We start from the raw sequence: 27,847 nt of genomic DNA, 5'->3' as shown, positions 1-27,847 counted from the left end.
CGAAATACTCAAATCAGCCCAACAGTCACCAACAACCATGCCACGTTTAAGGTCACAGAGAACACATTTGTTCCCCATTCTGATGTTTGATATGAACATTAACTAAAGCTCTTGACCTGTATCTGAATGATTTTATGCATTGTGTTGCTGCTACATGATTGGCTGATTAGATAACTGAATGAGTGTGCAGGTGTTCCTAATAAAGTGGATGGTGAGTGTATTTCAAATGGCATACTTGTGTACTATTCTTGACCGTTATTGAGTGCTAACATTAACCAGGTTTCCTATCACAGTTAGTGTTTGAATTTTAAAAACCTCTCATTTGTGCTTCAAACCTGCCAAAAGGTCTGTTTTGCATACCAGTCTTCTGGATTTTCTAGATTAACAAATACTTAATAAATATGATTTGAGACCTGGCTTATGACAACAATCATGATGACAGTGTAAAATTTTAAAGAGAGACAGAGCTTGTCAGTGTGTTTAATGTCGCTGTGTATGAAATTGTTAAACATTTTACAGTTCAACCTGGAAACCTGACTGACAGGAATGTTTTGGCTCAGCTATGCTGTCTAGTGAATGTCACTTTTAAATCTTCCAGATGTACATAAGATATGTAGCAAGTGTGTGAACGATGCCACTCAGGTTACCACTGATGCTGCATGCACATGCAAAATGCAAGAAGTATTCTTTTGGTTTTAGTCATTTATGTTACATGACATAACTGACATAATAACCTTTAGAACCCTGGTGTGTGTGGGTGAAAAGGAGGACTCAGGAGACATTTTTACAAAGCTTTGCGAGAGCTTTTCAGAGTTTCCTCATTCATGGACACACACATGCACAACATAAACAGCTCAGCTCTCTCTCTATCTGGTTCTTCACCGCGTAACTTTGCCAAAATTACAGTCAGGTGAGAATCATCACGCTCTACCTGCCGGTTCAACCCGCCTCCAATCCATCCACAGCTGACACTCGACCACGCCCCTACTGCCACATATTCTCACCTCCCAACTCAGGATGGGGAGCTGCCTGGCCTGCAGTCTACACCCCCCTTCTCGACACACCTTCTGGATTGTGCTGTACTTGCTCTCCCTTACCGAGAGCTTCCGGCTGATGTACAGGAGGGTGCTCCTCCCCTCTCCACCACCTGGGACAAAACAGCCCTCAGCTCTTTTTCTGATGCATCAGTCTGCAGAACAAAAGGGAGTGAAAAGTCAGGAGAATGCAACAGCAGGCCCCCACACAAAAGCCGACTTTAACTGCATCACCTCTATCTTTTTGCCTTACCTCGTAGTCGACTTCTCTGACTCACCGTGTGACCTCAGAGTCCTTGCTGCTTCGCAAGTAATTTGAGTTTGACGTAGGTAGTGAAACAAGTTCCTTATCTCCCAGTGGAAATTTCCATAGCCGAGTACCCTCCCTTGTACGGCCAGGACAGTCTTCTTGGGCCTGCTGTTGGGTAACTTAAGGTGTGAAGTTTTGTTCTCAGGCCCAGAAAGTACTGAATTTTGTTTTGGGAAGAGGGACCCTCATCTAGTAAATTTTCCTTCATGATGTTGAAGACGCTGTGGGGCTTGCACTCATGCAATAATTCCAATGGAGAGAAACCCTTGGACGCTTGTGCAACCTCTTGTACTGCAAATAGCAGGAGTTCGAGCCACATATCCCAATTCCGAGCATTGTAATGAACAAACTTATGAATCATGTCTTTTTAGGGTTTGATTAAACCATTTACCATCTACAAAAGGATAGGCTGGTCAAACACTGGTGGGAATAGATTTAATCACAATAAATCATACAGTTCGTGGCCATGACTCGGTTTAGTGTCTTATCCTGCCCCAAATGCCCAGCTTGGTTAGGATGAGCCGCATGGAATAGTATTTCTCTTCAGAACCAACAGTTGGGTCCTCCCTCCCTTGTTTGAGTGTCCTGTGTCACTCTGTGTAATCCGGGGCTCTAGACTAACATCTGAGAAGAGTGGCACTGGTGCCACCAAGTTGTACCTTTCGTGGCACTGGCCCTTAATTTGGTAGCACCATTCCTGGGTTAGGGCAAGAATAAAAGAGACACTGAAACTACATCCAAACATGTTTAATTCATTAATAAATACATTACAAATAAATACAGAAAATTTTCTTGTTTACACTTAACAAAAATCTCTTTAAACAACTTTACCACAGTCATAACACATCTTTAACTTACTGTAAACAATTATATTTATTGTAGGCAACTTTTTCTTAATCTCTTGTAAACAACTTTACTTGATTCTGTGTTAACAAGTTAAAGATATCACAGTCCCTGTGGTATCACCACAAGAAAGTCCCCCTGATCTTTGAGGATGATATCTGGCCAGGACTTCTAATTTGGCCTTCTAGACCTTTGAGAGCCACTCATTAACACTTTTTCTTCTCAAAGTCTTCCAGTTCTGGGTATTCTATACTTATTCTGATGAGGTCCTCTACTGTGTCTGGGTTGAGACAAGACTTTACATCAGACTTGATCTGCTTCTGTGCAGAGAAGCCCCTCTCACACACAGTAGAGGACACAGGGAGTACCAGCATAATATAAACTGAAGGATGTTCTAAAGAATAAGACAGATAAGATGGTTGTAAATACGCTGCTTTGAATAACAGCAAAAATCTGTTGTTATAATAATGATATAAATACTTTATAGTCAGAGCAGTATGGTTCCTTTGACAGCATGATGTCCCACAGTCTGAAGTAGCTCTTGTCCATGAAAGAGACTGTGATCATTGTTTTCAGTGCCTGAAACTCCTCTTTAGCTAGATCTTGGTCACATCCATTCCTAATGATAAAAAGAGATTGTTCTATTATTATTAGCATACATGTTAAAATGTGTAAAATATTCAGGTGTACATGATATGAAATTGTGATAATCACCTGAACCTTACAGAATGGTACATCATCCTCTTTTGTTTGTGCCGTTCCCTACTGCCACACATCTGTTATGAATTACTGGAGTCTTCCTCCTGGTTTGGGCCTTATTTCCGTTGCTTCAATGTTCACAATGAGGTTTTGAACCCTACTGACAGCCTGTTGAGTCAGGTTATTTATAGGGTTGTTTTTTGTCCATTTTATTTGGTTGTTATTTGTATCACACCCAGCAGAGGAGAAAGAAACTGAACTGGCTGAAGACAGAAAAAACATCAGCAAGGAAGTGGTAGAAGGCTGCAAAAGTTCCATTCTCCATAGTTTTCTTGATCTGAAATACAGGACCAAAGCGAACATATGCTCAACCAAAAGTAAAACAGCATTCAATAATGCTGGACTACAATAAATGGTAATAATTCATATTCTTAGATCACAAATAGTTAATATAATTTTTTTAGCCCTCCAAGCAATGTATTCACTGATGCACTGGCCAAGTAATCCATGTGCACATAGACTATGGTAAACTGTCCAGGGTCCTGAAGAGAACCTCTCCTCTCTCCAGGTTTTAAAAATGTGTCAGGAGCCCTGGACACGTGTGGCTGCCACAATTGGGGTACTCACTTTCACCCCTAGCTCTTGCCCAAGGGCCTTCAACTCACTCATGGACTTGCTGCTGAAATGGAATGTTTTCCAAAACATATTAAGTAGATTGTAGTCTTTGTAAAAGGTGTAGTAAGAAAAAGTGTAATATGAAAATGCTCAAGAAAAGATCAAGAAATTTATAGGACTGATAGTTATCTTTATGTTTACTTACCTGTGAGGCATACAATGGAAAGCTACAATGTAGTTCCCTGCGTCTGCCTGGACAAGGGATATTACTCCTCCTTTGTGTTCAAGATTTACAGCAGCACCATCTACGCCCATGGCTACAGTTTTGTTCAGCCATTTTTTTGCACTGTGGCTCACTGCTGACTCGGAGAATGCCTCTTTTGTTGCTATGTAGATGCCTTAAATAAGAAGAACAAATTAGTTTATAAAGTTGCATTATTCAACCACGTTTGAGTTCACTTTTAACTTTATTAGTCATATAAACAACATCCATTGAATAAACACTTTTATTCTCATTATTTCAATTATGATAACTTTAATTCCATTACATTATCTTATAAAATAGTTTTAAATAGTTATTTTGAGCACTTACCTTGAGCACTGGCATGCTGGACCTCAATATGCCCAATCAGGATGTTAACAGGTTTGCCCATTCTGAACAGCTGCGCATAAATTATCTGGTATTCCTTCATAGACACATCTGTGTCTCCGACAATCATAAAGGATATATAAGGGGGCCAAAGCAAGTTTGCGCGCGGTCTTGCTTTTCATAGTGTCCGCAATGACCCCAATAAATTAGGGTTGCGCTGTCGTTCACGTATTTTGAATTGAGGGGAAGTCTGTTTGTCTTTTGAAGAAGTATCTCAGACTTGAACATTGCGAACGGCATCTCACTTTTGACAGTATGATAAGCCTTGTTGAAAAGCTTGGTCGCCTCGCTAGCTCGACATGCAGTCTCTTGTCTCTGAAAGCCAGCGAAAAGCTGTGCTTCGTGTCATACAGGCATCCCTGCAAAGTTTATTCTTTGCGCTTTTATTGTTGAGCTTCATAGTTTCTTGTTTAAAGTTTGAACACTCTGTTGCAAATTTTGTGTTTCCTGCACTATCTCTACATTACATACAATACACGCAATGCATTTCATTGCGCCTCGACTGGATGTGCCATAGACTTAATTGCGCAATAGAACATTCCAGGATATTAAAATAAAAAATATATATTGGTCAATTTTGCAGTCGCACCGGTGTGACCTCCAAAAAAAATTAGTCGCCGACTGGAGCCCTGTAATCCTGAATAACTGAAAAATACTGTTGGGGTAGCACAACATTGGGTCTAGTCATGCTACTGCTCCAAGGAGAGATTCCCGTGAACAGTGGAGTGGAGCACTCCCTACCGTCCATGTCCCCCTGACACAAAGCTGATGTCGACAGCCTGGCAATGCCCCTCCAGCCAATGCTGCATAAATTCCACACTGTGCCTTGCTGCTGCAGGACCCATCCTCAAACATTTCTCATACTAACGTCATCCTTGGGCACACGCCAGGAAACCTGCCCGGGCTTTGCCCTGGTCCTGGTGGGCACAGGAGGTTCACCTTGTGTGGAGAGAGGGAGTAATGGGGGAGTAGCCCTAAAACTTGAAACATGTTGATTTTGTATTTTTAAGTTTCTCTCATCTCTTTGTGGACTGAGATCTGTCTGTCAACGTTCATGCCTGGGAATCTCAGAAGTAGGAAAAATGACCTATACCAATCTCTAAACAAGGCAGACCAAAATGCTTACTTAAAGCTTATAACTTAGGTTATACATGATTTAATTTCAAATGACATTTCTGATCACCAACTCAATTTTACATTCTTGTTTCTCATGCTTTGTTCTGATCTTTGTAAACAATGACAGGTTTCTTAGTGCTCCAGAGAGTGAACTAGCAGGCTGTTATTTACTTGCCTTGAATTTCAGCCACTTAGCAATGCTAGGTAATGGTTCAGAGTTGTACAGGAAACTGAGTTTAGATAGAGTATGGCTGGGGTTATACTTGCTTTTAATTAAGTGGACAAGATGTTTGCAATGTGTATCCTGCTTTCTTTTGGGCGTGTCAGTTGTGAGTGGTGCTTTGCACTGCATTTGTGTAGAAAAGGCAGAAAAGAATGAAAGGATTCTATCCCCAGCATTGATGGGCCCTGTAGCTCAAACCATGATCACAAGCTCCTAAGCAAATGGCTTTATTCTGTGTTCATTTAGTCCATCATGCACAACAACAAGAAGGAAAAAGATAATGATTGCTCTATGAGGGCAGTATCTATAGTGAATGTGTGTGTGTGTGTGTGTGTGTGTGTGTGTATGTATATATATATATATATATATATATATATATATATGTATATGTATGTATGTATATGTATGTATGTATGTATATACACACACACACACACACACACATATATAAAATATATGTTTATGTGTGTGTGTAAGTATGTACAGTCAGGTCTGGAAGTATTTGGACAATGGCAGAGTTTTTGTGATTGTGCCTTTATACACCACCGCAATGGATTTGAAATAAAACAATCAAGATGTGATCGAAGTGTAGACTTTCAGCTTTATTTTAAGAGGTTTCACAAAAATATGGCATTTAGGAATTACAGCCATTTTCAACCAAGTACCTCCATTTTCAGGGGCTCAAAGGTAACCTTCAGTTGCTGCTTGTTTGTAGGTCTTTCTGCCTTCGGCCTTGTCTTCAGTAAGTGAAAAGCACGCTGTATTGGGTTGAGATCAGGCAACTGACTTGGCCATTGAAGAATATTCCACTTCTTTACCTTCAAAAAGTCTTGAGTTGCTTTCGCAGTATGTTTAGGGTCATTATCCACCTGCACTGTGAAGTGGCATCCTCTCAGTTTTGTAGCATTTGGCTGAAGGTGAGCAGAGAGTATAGCCCTATACACCTCAGAATTCATCTTGCTACTTCTGTCAGCAGTCACATCATCAATAAACACCAGTGAGCCCGTTCCGTTGGCAGCCATACATGCCCATGCCATAACACTGCCTCCACCATGTTTGACACATGATGTGGTATACTCTGGATCATGAGCTGTTCCTTTCTTTCGCCATACTTTTCTCTTCCCATCATTCTGGTACAAGTTAATCTTGGTTTCATCAGTCTAAAGAATCTTATTCCAGAACATGGGAGGCTTTTTTTTTTTTTTTTTTTTAGATGTTTTCTGGCAAAGTCTAATCTGGCTTTCCTGTTCTTGAATGTTACCAGTAGTTTGCACCTTGTTGTAAACTCTCTGTATTTACATTCATGAAGGCGTCTCTTGATTGTAGATTTTGACAATGATACGCCTACCTTCTCCAGAGTATACTTGACTTCTGGTGATGTTGTGAAGGGGTTTTTCTTCACCGAGGAAAGGATTCTGTGATCATCCACTTTAGTTGTCCTCCGTGGTCTTCCAGGCCTTTCGATGTTGTTGAGCTCACCAGTGCTTTCTTTCTTTTTAAGAATGTACCAAACTGTTGATTTGGCCACACTTAAGGTTTTTGCTATCTTATAGATCTATGTTGTTTTTTCAGCCTAATGATGGCCTCCTTCACTTGCATTGAGATCTCCTTCTACTTCATATTGGTAGCTCCAGTCGAATAGCTGCCAAACGCCAACTCAATACCTGATATCAACTCCAGACCTTTTATCTGCTTCATTTGTCTTGAAATAACGAGGGAATGGACCACACCTGGTCAGTTATCTTCTTGTCAGTCAATTGTCCAAATAACTTTGAGCCCCTGAAAATGGAAGTACTTTGCTTAAAATGCTGTAATTCCTAAATGGTAAATGCCATATTTTTGGGGAACCTCTTAAAATAAAGCTGAAAGTCTACATCTAATGTAAGACTTGATTGTTTTATTTCAAATCCATTGTGGTGGTGTATAAAGGCAAAATCACAAAAACTCTGTCATTGTCCAAATACTTCCAGACCTGACTGTGTGTATATATATATGTATATATATATATATATATATATATATATATATATATATATATGTGTGTATGTATGTATGTATGTATGTATTACGCATACATATGCAAACACAAACGCCGACTCCAGGAAAACAAATGGTCAAAAGCAATTTTAATAATAATTTAACATGATAATTTTACATTTAAATTCGTTTGAGGATTTGTTTTTCTGAGTGGGTCATTTTTACCCACCCACCAATAATTTTGGAGTTGAATAAAATGTTAATATCCATAAACAATGTTTTCAGATTTTATTATAACTAAATTTCATAGGCAGATGTTTGTTTTTAAATGGCTACTATAAGTTCTTACTCTGTATATTTAGATCCTGACCTTCGAAACCAAGAATCCTGTGGAGTTAGCTGAGCGCTTGCGTTCTGTCTGTGGTAACCAGAGCAACGCTTACGCACGTCTCTTGGAGTACCGGCTCAATGCCCTGCGAGGCCTGTGGGGGGCTCAGCGACAAGTGGCCCTGGATGAGCAGCAAGAGCGAGATGGTGTAGCAGCAGGAGCTGGCACTGGAGCAGGCACTGATGAAGAGACGCTGACCTTTCTGAAGCGTCAGGGCCTCCTGCAGCAGCAGTACCAGCAATCCCATCACCATCCCCCACTGCCCTCCAATTCAGATCAAGCTCCGTTCACATCACGTGTGGGTTTACTGCTCATCTTCCCCCTGCTGCAGTCACAAACCCACCATGACCCGGCGCTTGCTGGTGTTACTGCTGAGGTACTGCTGGCCTGTCTGCGTGACTGCCAGCCACTTAGCCTGGGCAAGGAGCCTGCTGACTGCCTCAGTGGCTTGGAGGGACTTCTGTGCTCATGGTTGGAGCAGGGGGGTGAGCAAGCATCAGCAACACAGGAAAAACCGCTTCTGACTAAGAGACAAAGGGAGAACGCAGCTGCTGCGCTTGTGGCGCTAGCATGTGCCAGGTGCTTACAATATAATTTTTAACAGTATAGATACTAACTGCAAGTGCTGCAAGTTGTGTCATACCAGATTCCATTCAGTTTACTATATTAGTATTGTTTGCGTTAACCCTATAACATTATATAATTCTATATCAATCCTATGACGTATGTTGTTTAAATCTTTAATATAGAGCTAACAAGAGCACAAGGTGGCATGCATGAATAAGTATTCCTGATTGTGGAGCAGTTAATCAAGTGTTTTCCCTTCACTCATCAGGGTCTACTCTTTGCTACCAAATCAGGCAGATTTTTTAGATTTGGGACAGGGATAAGAGTGATGTCCCTACTTCTATGATTGCTTACTCTCAACCAACCATTTTTTTGTTCTGCCAACACGAACTTGATCTCATTCACAGACAAATTCCCAGAATGGGACAGACGAAAGGGGTCACAGTAATTTTAATGTTATCTACAACTATAGCTGAACTATGTATGTAGCTGTTGTATGTAGGAAAACATGATCTGTTTTGTTAGGTAGCTAGTAACAAGGAGGGCCATCATTTTATGTAAATGCCTATATATTTGTTAAGTACAGCATGATAAATATAGTCTGTGACATGTCACCTATACATACATGTAGATTTATATACATAATTGACTTGTACCACTCAAATGCCAATTGTCATAGTTTGGTTTGGGTATATTTGCAGTGTCTTTCATAGATTTGTTTTTGTAATGTCTGTACAAAGCAGTAACTATGATTAATCGATCCCTCTCAACCTAGGGGCTCTCTGAAGACATTCATTCACACAGTTCACCTGCTACAGAAACAGACTGACTTAGGACAGCTTCCTGTTGCAGATGTCCTCTATAGGTAAGTCTTTGCAACTCCTTTTTTGTTTTTTATTCATTTAATTGATGAACCCACCATTTTACTTTTATTAGGTAGCTTGTGTAAAAAATATTACTGCTTTTAAAAATACAATATGATTTATATACAGTGGGGCAAAAAAGTATTTAGTCAGCCACCAATTGTGCAAGTTCTCCCACTTAAAAAGATGAGAGAGGCCTGTAATTTTCATCATAGGTACACTTCAACTATGAGAGACAGAATGGGGGGAAAGAATCCAGGAAATCACATTGTAGGATTTTTAATGAATTAATCGGTAAATTCCTCGGTAAAATAACAATTTGATCATCTACAAACAAGCAAGATTTCTGGCTCTTACAGACCTGTAGCAACTTCTTTAAGAGGCTCCTCTGTCCTCCACTCGTTACCTGTTTTAATGGCACCTGTTTGAACTCGTTATCAGTAGAAAAGACACCTGTCCACAACCTCAAACAGTCACACTCCAAACTCCACTATGGCCAAGACCAAAGAGCTGTCAAAGGACACCAGAAACAAAATTGTAGACCTGCACCAGGCTGGGAAGACTGAATCTGCAATAGGTAAGCAGCTTGGTGTGAAGAAATCAACTGTGGGACAATTATTAGAAAATGGAAGACATACAAGCCCACTGATAATCTCCCTCGATCTGGGGCTCCACGCAAGATCTCACCCCGTGGGGTCAAAATGATCACAAGAACGGTGAGCAAAAATCCCAGAACCACACGGGGGGACCTAGTGAATGACCTGCAGAGAGCTGGGACCAAAGTAACAAAGGCTACCATCAGTAACACACTACACCGCCAGGGACTCAAATCCTGCAGTGCCAGACGTGTCCCCCTGCTTAAGCCAGTACATGTCCAGGCCCGTCTGAAGTTTGCTAGAGAGCATTTGGATGATCCAGAAGAGGATTGGGAGAATGTCATATGAAACCAAAATAGAACTTTTTGGTAAAAACTCAACTTGTCGTGTTTGGAGGAGAAAGAATGCTGAGTTGCATCCAAAGAACACCATACCTACTGTTAAGCATGGGGGTGGAAACATCATGCTTTGGGGCTGTTTTTCTGCAAAGGGACCAGGACGACTGATCCGTGTATAGGAAAGAATGAATGGGGCCATGTATCGTGAGATTTTGAGTGAAAACCTCCTTCCATCAGCAAGGGCATTGAAGATGAAATGTGGCTGGGTCTTTCAGCATGACAATGATCCCAAACACACCGCGCGGGCAACGAAGGAGTGGCTTCGTAAGAAGCATTTCAAGGTCCTGGAGTGGCCTAGCCAGTCTCCAGATCTCAACCCCATAGAAAATAGTTGAAAGTCCGTGTTGCCCAGCGACAGCCCCAAAACATCACTGCTCTAGTGGAGATCTGCATGGAGGAATGGGCCAAAATACCAGCAACAGTGTGTGAAAACCTTGTGAAGACTTACAGAAAACGTTTGACCTCTGTCATTGCCAACAAAGGGTATATAACAAAGTATTGAGATGAACTTTTGTTATTGACCAAATACTTATTTTCCACCATAATTTGTAAATAAATTCTTTAAAAATCAGACAGTGTGATTTCCTGGATTCTTTCCCCCATTCTGTCTCTCATAGTTGAAGTGTACCTATGATGAAAATTACAGGCCTCTCTCATCTTTTTAAGTGGGAGAACTTGCACAATTGGTGGCTGACTAAATATTTTTTGCCCCACTGTATCTGCTATTGTCTTTATAATACTACAGTAGTCAACATTTGAAGTGGATCAAAAAAGTTCATCAAAGTTGTCCTAAGATAAGAACAGGTATTGTCTGCTATTAATCAATGTTGTCATCAATGGAATTTCATGCCTCATCACTTTTGATGGTGCCCAGACATGATTGATTGTCACAAGGTGTGGAGTGGCTTGTCAGACATTCATGAAGACAAGCGTGCACCAAAAAACTGTTGGTTGTTCAGTACTTCTGTGATTCACCTGAAGTCACAAATGGACTGGAAATGCCTCTTTATTGCCTGCAGTGCAATACTGTACTGTACTGTAGTCACTCCGTGTGGAGCATCAGAGCGTCAGAGCTTGAAGCAGGACCCAAAACAGGAAAGAAAGCTTTTTCCAGTTCAGCAAAACAAGATGTTATTGCACATGTTACAGCAGATCAAAAATCTGAGTTCGTACTGTAAAACAAACATGAATTGCATGGTTTAACAAATGCGACAAACAAGTCATAAACAAGAAACAGCAAACGTCATGCATTGAGAGCGTTGTCATCCATAAGCACGAAATCTGGCCACATCGCACCAGCATACGGTCGCACAACTGGTCTCAGGATTTCATCCCTATGCCTTTGGCCTGTCAGGCTGCCATTTTCAACGATGACAAGCTCTGTCCTTCCACCTATGGAGATGCCTCCCCAAACCATGACCGATGATCCACCAAAACTGTCATGCTGTACAACATTTTGTGGCAAATTTCTCTCCCCAGGGCGACATCAGACCCTCCTACGCCTGTCTAGGAAGTTCACACAGAACCAGGACTCATCTGTGAAGAGCACTGTACCCCACACATTCAGTGTCCGCCAGCGGTGGTCTGTGGTCCACTGCAGATGTGCCAGTTTGTGTGCTCTGGAAAGAGGCACCCTCACAGCTGGTCTTCTGGCTGTCAAGCCAACTTCATGAAGTCATCTCCTCACAGTCGGAGTGGACACTTGCACCCCTGTTGCCTCCTGAATGTCATTTCGCAGGCTGACTGCAGGCATGAAACGATTTCTGTGGGCATGCAGGGTCAAGTATCGGTCTTGATTTGGTGTTGTGACCCATTGTCTGCCTCCACCATGCCTTCTACTCACACTACCAGACCTTCTGAACCTGCTCCAGGCTCTGGAAATGACACTTTGAGACGTTCCCACTGCATTTGCAACTTCACGCTGAGTCATGCCTCCTTGCAGCATCCCAATGGCCCTGTTGAGGTCAGAATCCTGCAATCTCACTAAATGTGGCATTTTCAATGCTTTCTGACCTCAAGTGAAGCTTTCAGAGCCTTAAATGATGACCAGTTCCTAATTACGGACACCTGTGACAGGTCACTTGGTACCTAATGGCAAACAATCATGTCTGGAGACCATCAAAAGCCATGAAGGATGACATTTCATTAATGACAACATCGACTAATAACAGACTTACATTCATGTTATGCATGAATTGTGAAAGAAACACATTTTGGTTTTAGGACAACTTTGATGAAAGGTTTTGATACACTTCAAATGTTGACTAGTGTATATAATGAAGAAGAAAACCATCTATACAGTGTGGCATGAAGATTATTATGATAATGTTATGCTGCTCAGATAGTATGAAAGCAAATGCACAAAGCATAGTGCATTTTAATTTCATGTTTTCATCTCCTTTGTCTCAGACTCATTCTTCTGGAAGGGGGTCCAGGCTCCCCATCTTGTTTGCTGGGGGGAAAGCACAATGTCTCATGGGGTTTTGAGGACATGCTTCCCACACCAGATTGCAGTGCCGCAGGAACAGAGAGTAAAGGTAGGACTGTATCAAGGATTGCTTCACCATGTTAAAAGTTCCTTGTCAAAGTTGGTGAATTCATGTTTTTTGTTTGAAATGTTTAGTGAGGACTGCCAGTTTTCAGCATTTCTTTTCCAGCAGTCATTACTGAGTCTTTTGATCCCCAATTATTTTTCCCCAGTGATTTCTCAGGGACTCCTTACACAGGGTTCAGTAATGTCATGGAAACGGAAAAAATGACAGGTCATGGGATATGACAATGATCTACACATTTGTTTGATAACCCCCTTGAGATTCATCCCAAAGGGTGAAGTGAATGAAAAAAAATTTATATATGTGTGGCCTGTCAGATTTCATTGTGGAAAACAGCAAAAATGACAAAAAATACAGCAGTAAATGAAGTCAGTCTGTCTAAAGATGTCTAAAATCTTGCTAGCTAAGTGTGGTTTCATCACACAGTGAATGTCAGACTAAGGATTTTGGATAGTTACAGTCATGGGGAAAAAAGTATGCCCTCCTTTTACGCCCTCCAATTCTATGTTTTTATTTATCAGGGCCTAAATAACAATTGTCGTCCTCACCAAATTTTATATACAAACAAATAACCTCAGGTGACAACAAAAAAACACAACAGATTTCAATATGTAGTCATTTTTTTCCCCCCAAAAAGTAAACCACCTATAGCAACTGTAACTTGAACTAAACATTTTCTGTAGGAGTTTGTCAGTGCTTGAGCTGATTGTCCTGTTGCATGACCCAGAGGTGTTTGTGGTGATACACTGTGTTTGGTTCTTGCCAAACATGGAGCTGTGCATGATGGCCAAACATCTCCACCTTGGTCTCATCAGTCCAAAGGATATTGTTCCAGAACTTTTGTAGTTTGTTCGATGCAATTTTGCAAACCTAATTTGTGCTGCCATATTCTTTTTGGAGAGAATGGGCTTTTTCCTAGCCTCTCTTCCATGAACACCATACTTGTTCAGTCTTTTTCTGATTGTGCTGTAATGAACATAAACATTCAATGTGCTTACAGAGGCCTGTAGTTCACATGATGTGTTTTTCTATGTATCTCTATATAGTATTAAATGGTCTGACCTTGGACTGAATTTGCTTGGACACTCACTCACGGGAAGATTGGCAACTGTCTTGAAGGCTCTCCATTTGTAAACAATTCTTCTTACTGTAAAATGGTCAGGGGGTTAGGGTTAGGGGTACCACATATAAAAGTGCCTTTTATTCGGCTTAATGATACCCGATTGTCATGTTAAAGAGTTTTTTAAAGAGTTTTTCTTGGGTACGTATTCATTAACTCGAAATTAGGCAGAAGGCACATCCTTAATATGATGTCTGGTACTGCAGCTTTTAATGAGTTGATTCTGGATAAACATCTCCTCTCATTCGTGGGCAGAGGAGATACAAATGTATCTAACGTACTAAAATAGCTAGTCCATTTATCTGTGCCCCTTTTCCTTAACCTTTTAGCATTAAACAGCAGGAACCCGAAGAAGAAACAAGATTTTTCAGTATTACGCTGGCTTGTATTCTTACACTACATTACATTACACTCTTTCACTACACTTTCCCTTAAAGAAATAAGCCTGTTACACTCTATGCTTATATGTTTTTTTTTTTTTTTTTTTTTTTTTTTTTTTGCAGTTTTTCTTAAGTATTTTTTTTAACCTAGCCTACTAGGTTTAAATGTTATTATTTTATTGTGAGAGTTGTATATGGTATTTTAATATAAAAAAGCTTTAATTGTGCTGTCTGTTTTGTCTCTGTACCAGTGTTATTGTGGATAGATGTGAATTGTTTGCCCAACAGGGCTAACGGTGTCCTGACTAATCTTAATGACTAAACAGACTTGTGGTGATAAAATAATTCGTGTGTTTATACTCTTTGAAAATGTCTGATAAGTCGATTTCCGCTCAGCCCGTTTCCTTTTAATTTTTTATTGCAGTACACTGGGGTTCCACTCCAGACGTTTAGTTTGATGCTACTTTTTTATTCTCTCTCTCTTTTAGACACAGACCTAGGCCGCTGCTTGGCTACTGATGGCTTATATCTCTATACCACTAACTCATTTGGTAGAGGTTTGAGCAAACTGGGCTCAGGCCTTCATGGAACACTGAGGTAAGAGCCATGTGCAGCAATAGACTCTATGGTCACAAACTTTGAGTTGCTTTGAACAGCTAGCCATACAGTTGTGTAAATGTTTGCATGTGCATAGACCAAAAAGAAGACAAAGAAACTTGATGATAAAACAGCATTTAGTGTCTACACATCCACTTGAAACTTTCCCCTGCTACATTTTATTTATTTCATTCGAGAGTTCCACTGTAGTCTTATAGTGTATAGTTGCAGTCTGGCAAAGCTCAGCAAAACTAAACTTTATACAAATAATCACATTTAGTTTAGCCAATCAGATGAGGGCTTCAGAAATTGCAACTGTTTTTATATTCTCCGAACAGTGTTTGGAACCTCTTTGTCTTCTTTTCTTCCATCAGGCACCCTCACTATTAACTTGCTTCTTAGTCAACCCCACACAGTATAGAATGTCCTATAATACATTGGTGTTTACTGTTATTTAGACCATCTCTCTGTGTCTTACTTGTTGTTTTTATGTGCTCACTCTCTTTCAGAGGTTTTGTTTACTGTAGAAATGAGGAGCTAGAGGCTGGTTGGGTAGTACACAGCAGTAGTTATCTCCTTCATCGTCCTGCCTCCTTTGACACTAAATCCCATCAGCTGTGCCAGGTCATAGACCCCTACACTTTGCAAGTAAGCAATAATATACATGCACACACACTCTACCTTTTAAACATTTTTGCCAGGACATTAAAAATCTAATAAGGACAAATCTCTGTGTGCCTGCATGTTTACTTCTGTGCTGCTCTGCTTTTAGTTAAATTATGTAAAGTATATTTTATTGAGATTTTGTTTAAGATGAAGTTAATTATGCCCTCACCATGGTCCAATTCTCTCTAGTTCTCTATTTAAGTCCATGTCTATATTAAGGTATGCCAGATTGTGCCAATGCCTCCTCACCACTTTGCGGTGGGCAGCAGTTTGACCACGCTGCATGTTTGCTCGGATGGTACCTACATCTACTGGGTGTGGTCACCTGTCAGTCTCAACGAAAAGACCCAGAAAGGCCACTCTGTCTTCATGGATGTCTTCCAGTTAGCGGTAGGAGCATGTCATAGGGGAAGCTATGCTGAGTAGATTATATTCAGTTATGCATTAAATTATTTAGCATTATGGCTAAGATTTCTAAAAACTTGGTGTGTAGACATTTTCTCTTTGGTCACGCAAAATAAAAAGGCAGTTTAGAATCACTTTGTACTGTTTTTAAACATAAAAAATGTATTAAAAATTAATGTTAGGTGACCACAAATTATATTATGAATTGTGAAATTCTCTTACATTTGAGTATGGTTATATGGGGTCGGCTTTAGATTACATATACTGTACACACACAGACGGGTGACAAAGTAAAATATAGCAGCAAGAAGTGATGACGGGCCCAAGCACTATGGTGCCATCTCCACCCGGTGGGTGTATGAAAACAATGCATAGTGAAGCGAGAGCTGTTAGAGTATCTTGTTTTGCGTTGATGTGTTAGGTTAAGCCCAGGGGTGCAAAATAGCTCTGTTTAAGTGCCTTTCTCCTAGTTTATGATTTGATTTGAATTACAAGGCAACAGCTATACAAAGATTAAGTGTAATTATAGCTATATAGAAGATGTCTTTTCAAAAAAAAGATTGCTTTTCAAAAACATCCGCATTAAATCCAAAATGACCTACTTCTTGTTGGGCGGAGCTAATGACTGTCATTTTGAAAGTTGTCCGGCTTGATGGGGACAATATATGTGCAGAGTTGGGTGACTGTAGGTAAAACTGACCCTACCACTTTAGTCGAAAGGGGGCACTACAGAGCCCCCCTCCACTCCCATGTCTTAGCTTTTGCCTACGCGTGTCGGTCGACAACTCTGACGTGTGTGCCGACATTTGTGAAATTTTACGCTTGCTAAGAACCTCAGAAACACCCGAAAAGAGTACTAATGGTTGATGCATTACCATGGCAACACTATTTATGATTTCAAAAATCCTTTCACACTTTTGTATCAGCTATATCCAGTCATTATTCTGACCAAGTTTGAGGGGATTCGGGTAAATATAAGAGGATTATTGCAGTGTCTGTTGTAAGTCACACACTTCCTGCTGACAGTTGGTGGCGCTATGACTGCGACTCACAGTAGCCACATCCATGTGATCAGCCCCCAGTACCAAAAATGCAGCTCAAGTTTTTTCGCCATAAAGTTATTGCCTCGCCAAGGAAGTTACAAAAGTTCTTCTGACTGACTATCTTTATCCTGTGATGAAACATGTCTATCCTGATGTGAGTGGTCTCTTCCAAGATGGCAAGGCCACCATCCACAGGAAACAAGTACTCAAGTACTTTGTTGTTTTCCTTTCATTTATCACCCATCTGTGTGTGTCTGTAAGAGAATCTAATTTATGTTCAGCGATGTTCAGAGCTAGAAATGGGCAAATCAGAATATTCTTATATAGTGAAAAAATATTCAATATTAGTTCCACACGCTTATTGGCATGAATGGCATGAATAATAATTCCCGTTTATCTTTCCCCAAGACTGAGTCCGGGGTGTGCAAGGCCAGTGCTGTCCGGGAGCGAGTGATCTTGTCAAGGAAAGAGGGGGAGTCATCAAAATGTTTGAATGAGCTGCTGATGAGCCGCATGTCTCGTTTCCGCACCTCTCACTCGGCCACGCTTGCTGCCCTCACTGGCTCCACCATCACAAACCCTGTCAAAGAGGAGCAAACTGGTAAATTCGCACACGATAATGTGTCCATAAGTCCAATGGAAGGCAGTTTTGTAAAAAACTTTTGCAAATTTATTAAAAATCAAAAACTAAAATCTCATTTAGGTAAGAATTCAGACCCTTTGCTAAAGGCACACCAAATTGAGCTCAGGAACATGATGGTTGCTTTCATTATGTTGGGATGTCTCTAGAACTGAAATTCACCTATAGCAAATTCATTTGATTGGACATGATTTAGAAAGGCACACACCTGTGTATAAGGTCCCACAATTCACTGTGCATCTTGGACCAACAGCCAAGCCATGAAGTCCAAGGAATTCTCTGTAGACCTACCAGTGGCCAGGTATTAAATCTATAACAATTATATGTGCAAAAACTGAAGGGGTCTGAATACTTTCTGAGCTGAGAACACTTGAAGCTGTGCCATGTATAGCTAATATAAAAAGCTACATAATATAATTGTTTTGCAGTAAGTGCAGAAGTGGCATGGTTACTGTGTCTGGTATTAAAGTGATATCTAGGGTGACTGATTATTTTTTTTCCCCCAAACACTGTGTTTTTTTTTGAAAAGTTTTATTTATTTATTTATTTATTTTGGCTTCTCAACTTCCTCCCAACAACTGTGGTTGCTATTCTATCTAATAAGCAATCTTCTCTATACTGAACTATATAAGAAGTAGGTGATATTAGTTATACACTCACCGACCACTTTCATAGGAACACATGTACACCTGCTCATTCATGCTATTACAGGCCTGCTTGCTGGACATCAGTTTCCAACTGTTTGTGCTCTTGTGGCTGAATAGGCAAATCACCCTAGTCATGGTCCAAAATCTATTGGAAAGTCTTCCTAGAAGAATGGAGGCTATTATAGAAGCAAAAGGGAACAACTCAATTTTAATGCCCATGGTTTTGGAATGGGATGCCCAATAGTCAGGTGACCAAATAATTATTATAGGATCAGTGAACATTTATCAGTGAAATTCCTGCCATGTCTTAGGCCAGCATCATGCCATAATTTGAGTGATTGTGCTGACATTCTGTGGTTGGTTTCTCTTACTGAGTTTGGGTATAGGTATTTTTTTTATTTTTTTTTATTTTGTTGTACATGTAGCATTATGCATGTGTATATTCCACCACTGTGTAAAACACAACCTGAGAGCAATGCAGTGAAAGTTTTGCTTTTCAGTGGGGAATGATTTCTGTATGTCACTACTGAAAAGCAGTAGAGTTTGTATATTGTATTTCACATAAACAGAATCAGACTATAGATAACTGTGAATGAAGCTAGTTATGGAAGTAAGTGTACAAATTGACAAGGGCTGATAAGCAGTAAGGATTAAAGATGTGGTGGCAGTAATTAGTTAAAAGAGCATTTTTGCACCAATCTATTGTTCCCTTTCTTTCTAGTAGTAAATGCTAGCTGCGGTCTTCCTCTTAAGACTTTGAGGAAAACACCTATGTATGTCTGTGGGACCTACCTGGTAATGCTGGCTTCCCCTCCTGGTGTAGCTGGAAGTTCTGCGACTCGCTCACTTTTTGGTGGATCCAGTGGCCTTTCTTCCCTTAAGAGTAAGAGACTTCAGATGTCTGATCAAATTCTAAGACCACAAGCCAGTAATGCTAAAATATTGTAATTATTAGCAATGTGGTAGAATGTTGTATGCTATCCAAAGTGGCAATATTTTTAATGTTTCTTTCCTTTTTGCTTGCATGTTTTCTTTATTTCTCTCTCTCTCTCTCTCTCTCTCTCAATTCTAAAGTTCTGACCTCTAATCTGGTGTTTAACTTGAATGATGGTCAGTTCGTCAGTCGTGCAGACCTGATTGATGCACCTGGCAGTTCTCTAGGTCGTGGTGCTCAAGTGGCAGGGCTAGGTATGTAAACGTTGCACTTAATTATCATGTGACTGCTTTGTCAATGTTTTGCCATATAACTACAATATGATTTTTTTTTTACTGTGTTGTTCAATGTGCCAAGCCTTAGTCTTCAAGCTTTCAAGCAAATAGATTGAGTTTTTATTTGATTGTGGACAGAATTTATGAATCATATGTATAGAGTTATCTCCATTCTTGTTAGTCTAAGTGTATTGTCTTGAATACCAGAATGTTAGACTCTGACCTTACAGTGAGCTCAATAATTCATTTAATTGTTTCTGGTTTTGCACATAATGCACCAGGGGCCTGCTATGATGCTCTTAACAACTTGATCTGGACATGCTCTAGTGACTACATGGATCAGTGGTCAAACCCAGGCAACCAAGCCTTTCATCATGTGTGCAAACGGCTTGGCTTCAGCCATGTCATCAGAGAGCCTAAAGGTAAAACAAAATAGATTGAGAGCAATGCTTTGCAGCGTAGGATTAGCTGTTCTATGTAACTAAATTACACATCACAGTTCAAAGCCTTTTGCAGCATTTCGGTCAACCTTCAATATCATTACACACCATCATCTACATTCCTTATGACCTCAGGCTGTATGCACTTTGCTTACGTAGCCGAGAACATCTGCCTGAAATGTTTTGTTTTTCTAAAATTTTGTGTGCTACACTGCATTTTTTAAAGTACCACCTCATAGTCATTAATACCCCTAGGGTTAGGGTTACCCGAAAATGAGAAATTCAGGTAGTGTGTGTGCATGTATGTGTTGCTTATAGGTCAGTGCATCCTTTCTCTATAATGGTAATATGGGACTTGGCATCACGATTATAGAAATACAGTTCAATTTCAACACAGTTTTTTGTATATAGCACAGTCAAAAAGAGGGACTCAAAAGGGGACCCATCCTCTTCTGGGTGATGGTGGGATCACTGCAGTATATAGTTGTAGAAGAGTAAAGGGAAACGGTACCAGGTTTGTGTAGAAAAGATGCTCAGTATTGTGAAGAGTTCTGGGATATCCACATGACAATCGGAAACTCTTAGAAGGTACAAATCTGCAATATCCATGTGATATATAGATCAGCCATAACATTAAAGCCACTGACAGGTTAAGTGAATAATATTGATTATCACATTACAGTGGCTACAGCTATGATAGAAAGGTGTCAGAACACAGTGCATCGCAGCTTGCTGCGTAAGGGGCTGTATAGCCACAGACCAGTCGGAGTGCGCATGCTGACCCCGTCCACTGCCGAAAGCACTTACAATGGGCACATGAACATCAGAACTGGACCATAGTGCAATGGAAGATTGTGGCCTGGTCTGATGAATCACGTTTTCTTTTAAATCATTTGGATGGCCAGGTGCATGTGCGTCTCTTGCCTGGGGGAAGAGATGACACCATGATGCACTCTGAGAAGAAGGCAAACTGGTTGAGGTGTGATGGAGGTGTGAGCAATGTGATGCTCTTGGCAATGTTCTGCTGGGAAACCTTGTGTCCTAGCATTCACTTTGACACATACCACCTATCTGAACATTGTTGCAGACCAGGTACAAGCCTTCATGACAACGGTATTCCCTAATGGTAGTGGCCTTTTTCAGCAGGATAATGCACCCTGACACACTGCAAAAATTGTTCAGGAATAGTTTGAGGAACGTGACAAAGGGTACAGGGTGTTGACTTGGCCTCCAAATTCCCCAGATCTCAATTTGATCGAGCATCTGTGGGGTATGCTGGATAAACAAGTCTGATCTATGGAGGCCCCACCTCGCAACTTACAAGATTTAAAGAATCTGCTGCTAACATCTTGGTGCCAGACACCACAGCACACCTTCAGAGTTCTTGTGGTGTCCACGCGTCGATGGATCAGAGCTGTTTTGGTGGCACAAGGGGGGCCTACATAATAGTCAGGTGGTTTTAATCTTATGGCTGATCTGTATGTGTGTGTGTGTACACACATACATAATATAAAGGGTCAAACAGGAAATAATTTTATAAAATCTGAATATATATTTACAAATTCTGAATATAAAGCTATAATTCTGAATATGTAAATGTAAATCGGAAAATATATACACTCAATATATGAATGCAAATCTAAATATATAGTTATAACACTGAATATATAAATGTATATCCTGAATATATAGTTATAAATCCTGAATATATAGTTATAGAATATATAGTAACCCTGATTATATATTCATACATTTTATCAGGCATATTGAGAGACAAGGTCTTAATTTTTATATATTTGACTAAACCAATAAACGTGCATGGTGTAATCAGTTTTTGTTTTTGTCTCAATAAAATCATTACTGATCAACAGATTGTTGATAATTTCCCTAGCCCTCTCAATCATGGTGAATTTTGCAGAAAAGCTACATAGCATTAACTCTCTTAACGGACTGTGAGGACCCTTTGGCACTACGGCCAGCCTTTTGTAGAGGAACATACTCCCTTTGGTTTAGATGAGTGATGTGCACTTAAAAAAATTATATAATAGTACAATATTTGCATTAATGAATGTATACAGGATGTATAGGCCTCCTGTTTTCCTAAAAATTATCAGTAAGAACATCTGTCTGTTGACATGCCTGATCATAAAGATATATTTATATTGAGATGTAAACAATATATATTCAGAGTTGCGTTTATATATTCAGGATTTATAAATATATATAACGATTTACATTTATATATTCAGAGTTGTAACTATATGTTCCGATTTGCATTTATATATTCGGGATTTATAAATATATATTCCAATTTACATGTATATATTCAGAGTTATAACTATATATTCACAATTACATTTATATATTCGGAGTTATAACTATATATTCTGTATTTATAAATATGTATTACGATTTACAGTTATATATTCAGAATTATAAATATATATTCTGATCCGTTTATATTCCGTTTATATATTCAAGATTTACATTTATATATTCAAAATTATAACTTTATATTCAGGATTTATAAATATATATTTAAGTTTCATATAATTATTTTATTACTTATTTCATATGATTATTACTTGTTTCATGTAATTGTTACAAACACTTTAATAGGAACAACTGTACATCTGCTCATTTTTGCAGTTATCCAATCAGCCAATCATTTGGCAGCGGCATAATGCACAAAATCATGCAGATACAGGTCTAGACATTCAGGATTGCTGATCAGATAGGGGCAGAAATCTAAGTTTAAACAGTCTGTAAAAGCTGCCTTGTGACAGTGCCTGTTGTTAAAATCTCTTGTACAAATGCATTTTTTTTTAGAAATTTTAGATTTAGTATTATTTTTGTGTAAGAGGCTATACGTATAGACTATTTTGAATGTTTGTGTGAAAAGTTAATTAGGGAAAAAAAAGAAAGTTGTTTGGAGACTTGCATGTGTATTTATCCACAGAAGACATGGTGGAGATGAATGAAGTAATTAGTCAGCTGCTACACCATGTTGGTGCCATGTGCATCCACCAGCAGAACCTGTTGGCTGCTAGCGGCAGCTCACCTCTGAGCTCTTTCCTAAACAAACAACAACCAATGGAAGCCTGCCACTTTAGTGCCATCTGTGACATAATGGAAAAGGCCATGGTGAATTCTGATATCTGTATCATCCGCTGCATCCTTGTGGTCTTTCAGGTGCTATTTATCTTTTTTTATATTTTTTATGAAAGCTCTTAGTTTTTTTTAAGTACAAATAAACTGAATAAAGGAATTGTAGATTTATTTAAAATGTGTAGCTGGCATGCTGTATAAAGGCTGATTTATACTTCTGGATTAACGTGTATTTGTGTCTTTGTATCACAGTGCAGATACAAAGATCATGGGTATGGGGATCATGGGTGCACATGGCACGCAGAGCTGCGAGAGTGCTAGCACACAGTCCTCCCATGAGCTAACTTTGCGTTAGCAGGTGTATCTGTTGTGCTTTGTTTCGGGCGAACGATGATTGGTTGGTGGAGAGGGGTGTCTGTTGTGTACACGGAAATGATTTGATGAGACTTGACATTTCTTCTGCGGGTTTAATCAAATTCAGGTTAATATTGTATAATTCAGTAATTACTGTATACAGTAAATACTGTACATCTGACGTGTAGACAATAAATGCTAAACAATAAATGCTAAACAATAAATGCTAAAAAATAAAAATTTTCCTAATCACATACAGAACTTTCTGTCTTCTGTAGATGAGCTTGTGCTCCGAAACTGCTTTCTGAATGTGTAGTCCGTTAAAAACCTTTAAACAGTTCATTATGTTGGACGGTTTAATTCCACAAGATCACACACTTTACTTTTTTTTTTCTTCTTCTAACAGAATCCTAATAAACACACATCGTAAGTGATGTAAACCACAGCAACTCAGTTGCTTTCAGTGAGAATTCACTTGGTTTATAATTTTACAAGGTTTCTTCTTCCCACTACTTTTCAAAACAACATTATGCCTGTATTCTCTTCTATTCATTATTCCTGCAGTGAAGCATGGAACTAGCATTGTTCTTTGCTGTGTAGTTCAGTAAATTCTGGTGTGGTTCATGTGACAAGTCCTCCTAGAGGACAGGCATGCGTTATCTGCCAGTATGAATACTTCAATACGGAAGTATAAATCAGCCCTCAAATGAAAGCACTGTGGCCTTGATGGAACATACTAAATAAGCTGGCTAAATTATTTTAGCTAAGCCATTTTTTTTGTTCTTTTGTTCTCTCAGGTGGTGTTTCGGTTCTTTAACCCCCAGTCAGAGCAGAACCGGGAAAGTATAAGACGTTCTGGATTGCTTCTGTGGCAACTACTCATGGCCCCTATTGATCAGATAGGGGCAGAAATCCAAAGAGAAGTTTGCCTGGCAATCAGGTCAGAAACAACATAATGAAGTCCTTATTGCAGTGTGGTAGGAAATATTAATGCAAGTATTTGAAATTTAATATGGAAAGAAACAATCATTTGTCTAGCTTTTTGTCTAGTCATTAGACAGGCACTTTTATTCAAGTTTTTATTTTGTAAAAACAGTGCAAACAAGTGAGGTTGCAATGATACCAACTTCATGGAGAGTGTAAGAGATCATTACTTGTGCTGGTGGGTACCACTGCTTTATACACTCATCCTTCACTATAATGGGAACACCTGTTTACCTGCGCATTTATTCAGTTATCCAATCAGCCATTCATGTGGCAGGAGCGCAATGCATAAAATCATGCAGATACAGGTCAAGAGCTTCAGGTAAAGTTCACATCAAACATCAGAATGGGGAAAAAGTGTGACTTGGTGCCAGATTGGGCTGCTTTGAATATTTCAGATGCTGCTGATCTACTGGGAATTTCACACACAACAGTCTCTAGAGTTTAGACAGAATGGTGCGAAAAACAAACAAACCAAAAAAATCCTGTGAGTAGAGGGTCTGCAGGCTGAAACACCTTGTTGATGAGACAGATCAGAGGACAATGACCAGACTGGTCTGAGCTGACAGGAAGTCCATAGTAACTCAAAAAGGCACTCTTTGCAACCATGAAGACTGGAAAGAAAACAACAACAGGTGATTAGAAAAAAAATTTGGGTTTGGGTGAGCCTGTGCCTATGATAGCCTCAGGTTCCTGTTCTTGGCTGACAGGAGAGGAACTCAATGTGGTCTTCTGTTTTTGTAGCCATCCACCTCAAGGTTTAATGTTCTCTGCATGCTGAGATGCTTTTCTGCTCAATAAGGTTGTAAAGAGTGATTATATGAGTTACCATATACTTCCTGGCAGCTCCACTAATCTGGCCATTCTCCTCTGGCCTCTCATATCAACAAGGCATTTCCACCTACAGAACTGTTGCTCACTCATTGTGAACTCTAGAGACTGTTGTGTCTGAAAATACCAGGAGATCAGCAATTTCTGAAATACTCAAACCAGCCCATCTGGCACCAACAACCATGCCACTGTCACAGTCACAGAGATCACACTCTCCCCCCCCCATTCTGATGTTTGATGTGAACATTAACGGAAGTTCTTGACTTGTATTTGCATGGTTTTATGCATTATGCTGCTGATTGGCTGATTGGATGACTGCATAAATAAGCAGGTGTACAGGTGTTCTTATTAAAGCAGATGGTGAGTGTACATACAAAGACATTATATGAAGAAACATGTTCTCAGAAAATATTGTTCTTTATTTTCAGACAGTTCTAATAATAGTGAAAAATGAAATTGAAAATCTTTTAGTGATAAAGGTGGTAATTAATTGTGGATTTATGATGATGGTGGTCATGTCTGTTGTAAGGCAATTGGGGGAAGTTAAAAAAAATAATTTTGAATGTCTTGGCACTAGAGGTGTAATGATGCGTCGTAACATGATTCATAATCTGACGGTTGAGCAATTCACATTGTGGTGGGAATCAGCATTTTATCAACTATGCATCTAATGCAGCTGAGGTCCCAGTCTGCACCAGAGGTCCCAAGGTACACAACCCACAGAGTTAAAATATATAGAGAGCACGCTAGTGACTGATAGTACCGGATCACAATGATGGCTTGGCATTTACAAATATTCTGTTTCCATTCAGGGATTACATTATTTGTATTGGTAATGCTTTAGCAGCTGATGAAAAGGTTAGTGTGATTGTAATAAAGGGAGAAAACATTTTTGAATTTCTGTTTTAACTACTGTTTCTTTACTGTTTTACAGCTTTGGCTTGAATATCTTGTATCAGGGAGAGATGGAGCTGAATGACTTGTTAAAACTTGTCCTCACTGAAGGTAATCTTGCAGTTTTTAGTACATACAACCTTATCATACTACTAGAATGTGACTCTGAAGGAACTGAATTTTGGAGGTACAGTGAATATAAAAAAGTCTACACACCCATTTTAAAATCCCTGTTAGGTTTTTGTGTATAAAAAAAAAATGAAACCAAGATAAATGATCTCAGATTGACTAGAAACAACTAGATGGGTAAAGTTCATCATCAAACTTTTATGATAACTTGACAAAACCAGTCTGAATGTTTGAAACTGTTTCATAAGCTTGAAGATAGTTGGAATTAGAAAGATGAAAAGAAAGGGTTACAGACAGACAGAAAGACAGACAGACAGTTACTGGTAGAAAGAGATAGAGAGTCTTATTAATAGGAAGACAGAAGGAGTGAGAATGTTATACAGGTAGATTGATAGAAATATGGAGAGTGTGTGTGTGTGCGTGTGCGTGCTACTGGTAGATTGATAGAGAGATGGATGGAGAGAGTGTGTGGCATTGTTAGAGAGATAGATGAAGTGAGAGTCTCGGTTACAGGTACATCAGCAGAGTGAGAGGGAGAGAAGAGGGGCTTCGGGTCTTGCGCACGCAGGGTGTGTGTGAGCCAGGCTTTGAACATTCCATCAGTGTAAGTCTATAGGAGTTTTTGGGATATTTGATTGTCCGCTTAGGGAAAACCGTAAGTCCGATCAGTTACAAAAAATATAACATGATCAGGCTGAACAGCTTGAACGACTGTGCTGAGTTTGGTGGAAGTTTGGTGGAAGCTTGAAAACTGAAGGAGTTACAACAGTCAGAAATTTTCAATGGAAGCCAATGGGAATTTTGGCCACTCTGAGCTTCCGTAACGGGAAAATCATAATTCTGATCAATCAAAAATTTTTGATGTATGTAGCTTGAAAGCTCTAGGAGGAGTAGCATTTAGAAATTTTGGGTCTCAGAAGAATAATAAAAACTAGAATTTACATTTTCTGAAGAAAATATGAGTGGTGCTTGTCCGTGCAAAATTCGACACTGACATGCAGCTGCACATGCCAGTCAGTAGGGGGAGCTGCATTTGTGTATGCATTTGTGGGATGTGACGCCAAGTGCAGGTGATGCGCATGCGACGTAATTGGAGGAGAACTGCCCATACGCAATTCTCCTCAGTGGGCCAAGCATTTTGATATGTCATATATCTATGTACCAGTATTTTTGTGATTACACTCAGTTTCAGGATCTTAAGGCTCTACGTTGGTGTAAGTCTATGGGATTTTTGTGCCAGATTTTTTGTCCGCTGTTTGAACATTGTAAGTCTGATCACTTATAAAATCATGGCACACCTCTCCTCAGTAAGCCGGTCGATTTGAGCCCTGATTCATGTCCGTAGCACAAACGGTGTGGGACAAATTACGCACCAAATTTTTGTTCAGAAGAATAATAATAAATAGAATTACATTTCCTGAATAAGCATAAGTCGACACCTAATTTTTCACTGCACATGCTGGTCAATAGGGGGAACTACATGTGTGTACGTGTTTGTTAAAGGATAACTAATAAGCCGGTAGCCAGGTTTAGTGGACCAAGTGCATGTGACACACGTGTGACTTCACTA

General features: G+C 39.6%; 1 protein-coding gene across 5 annotated transcripts in view; it reads left to right on the top strand.

The window, feature by feature from the left end:
• Positions 1 to 27,847, top strand: part of LOC113542328 (probable E3 ubiquitin-protein ligase HECTD4) — a 161,291-nt gene that overhangs the window by 16,934 nt on the left and 116,510 nt on the right. For 3 of the 5 annotated variants that reach the window (XM_026939765.3, XM_026939763.3, XM_026939766.3), the window contains exons 2-14: positions 7,829 to 8,433; positions 9,197 to 9,286; positions 12,688 to 12,815; positions 14,819 to 14,927; positions 15,437 to 15,575; positions 15,813 to 15,983; positions 17,450 to 17,642; positions 19,050 to 19,211; positions 19,403 to 19,516; positions 19,819 to 19,959; positions 22,937 to 23,169; positions 24,237 to 24,379; positions 26,189 to 26,259. In XM_026939765.3, coding sequence (XP_026795566.1) covers positions 7,829 to 8,433; positions 9,197 to 9,286; positions 12,688 to 12,815; positions 14,819 to 14,927; positions 15,437 to 15,575; positions 15,813 to 15,983; positions 17,450 to 17,642; positions 19,050 to 19,211; positions 19,403 to 19,516; positions 19,819 to 19,959; positions 22,937 to 23,169; positions 24,237 to 24,379; positions 26,189 to 26,259 — 2,299 coding nt within the window. The remainder of the gene's footprint in view (positions 1 to 7,828; positions 8,434 to 9,196; positions 9,287 to 12,687; positions 12,816 to 14,818; positions 14,928 to 15,436; positions 15,576 to 15,812; positions 15,984 to 17,449; positions 17,643 to 19,049; positions 19,212 to 19,402; positions 19,517 to 19,818; positions 19,960 to 22,936; positions 23,170 to 24,236; positions 24,380 to 26,188; positions 26,260 to 27,847) is intronic. The other 2 variants (XM_026939767.3, XM_026939764.3) reach the window with 1 other exon arrangement.

The sequence above is a fragment of the Pangasianodon hypophthalmus genome, chromosome 24, assembly GCF_027358585.1.
Source record: "Pangasianodon hypophthalmus isolate fPanHyp1 chromosome 24, fPanHyp1.pri, whole genome shotgun sequence".
NCBI lineage: Eukaryota > Metazoa > Chordata > Actinopteri > Siluriformes > Pangasiidae > Pangasianodon > Pangasianodon hypophthalmus.
This window is presented reverse-complemented; position numbering and strand designations above follow the sequence as displayed.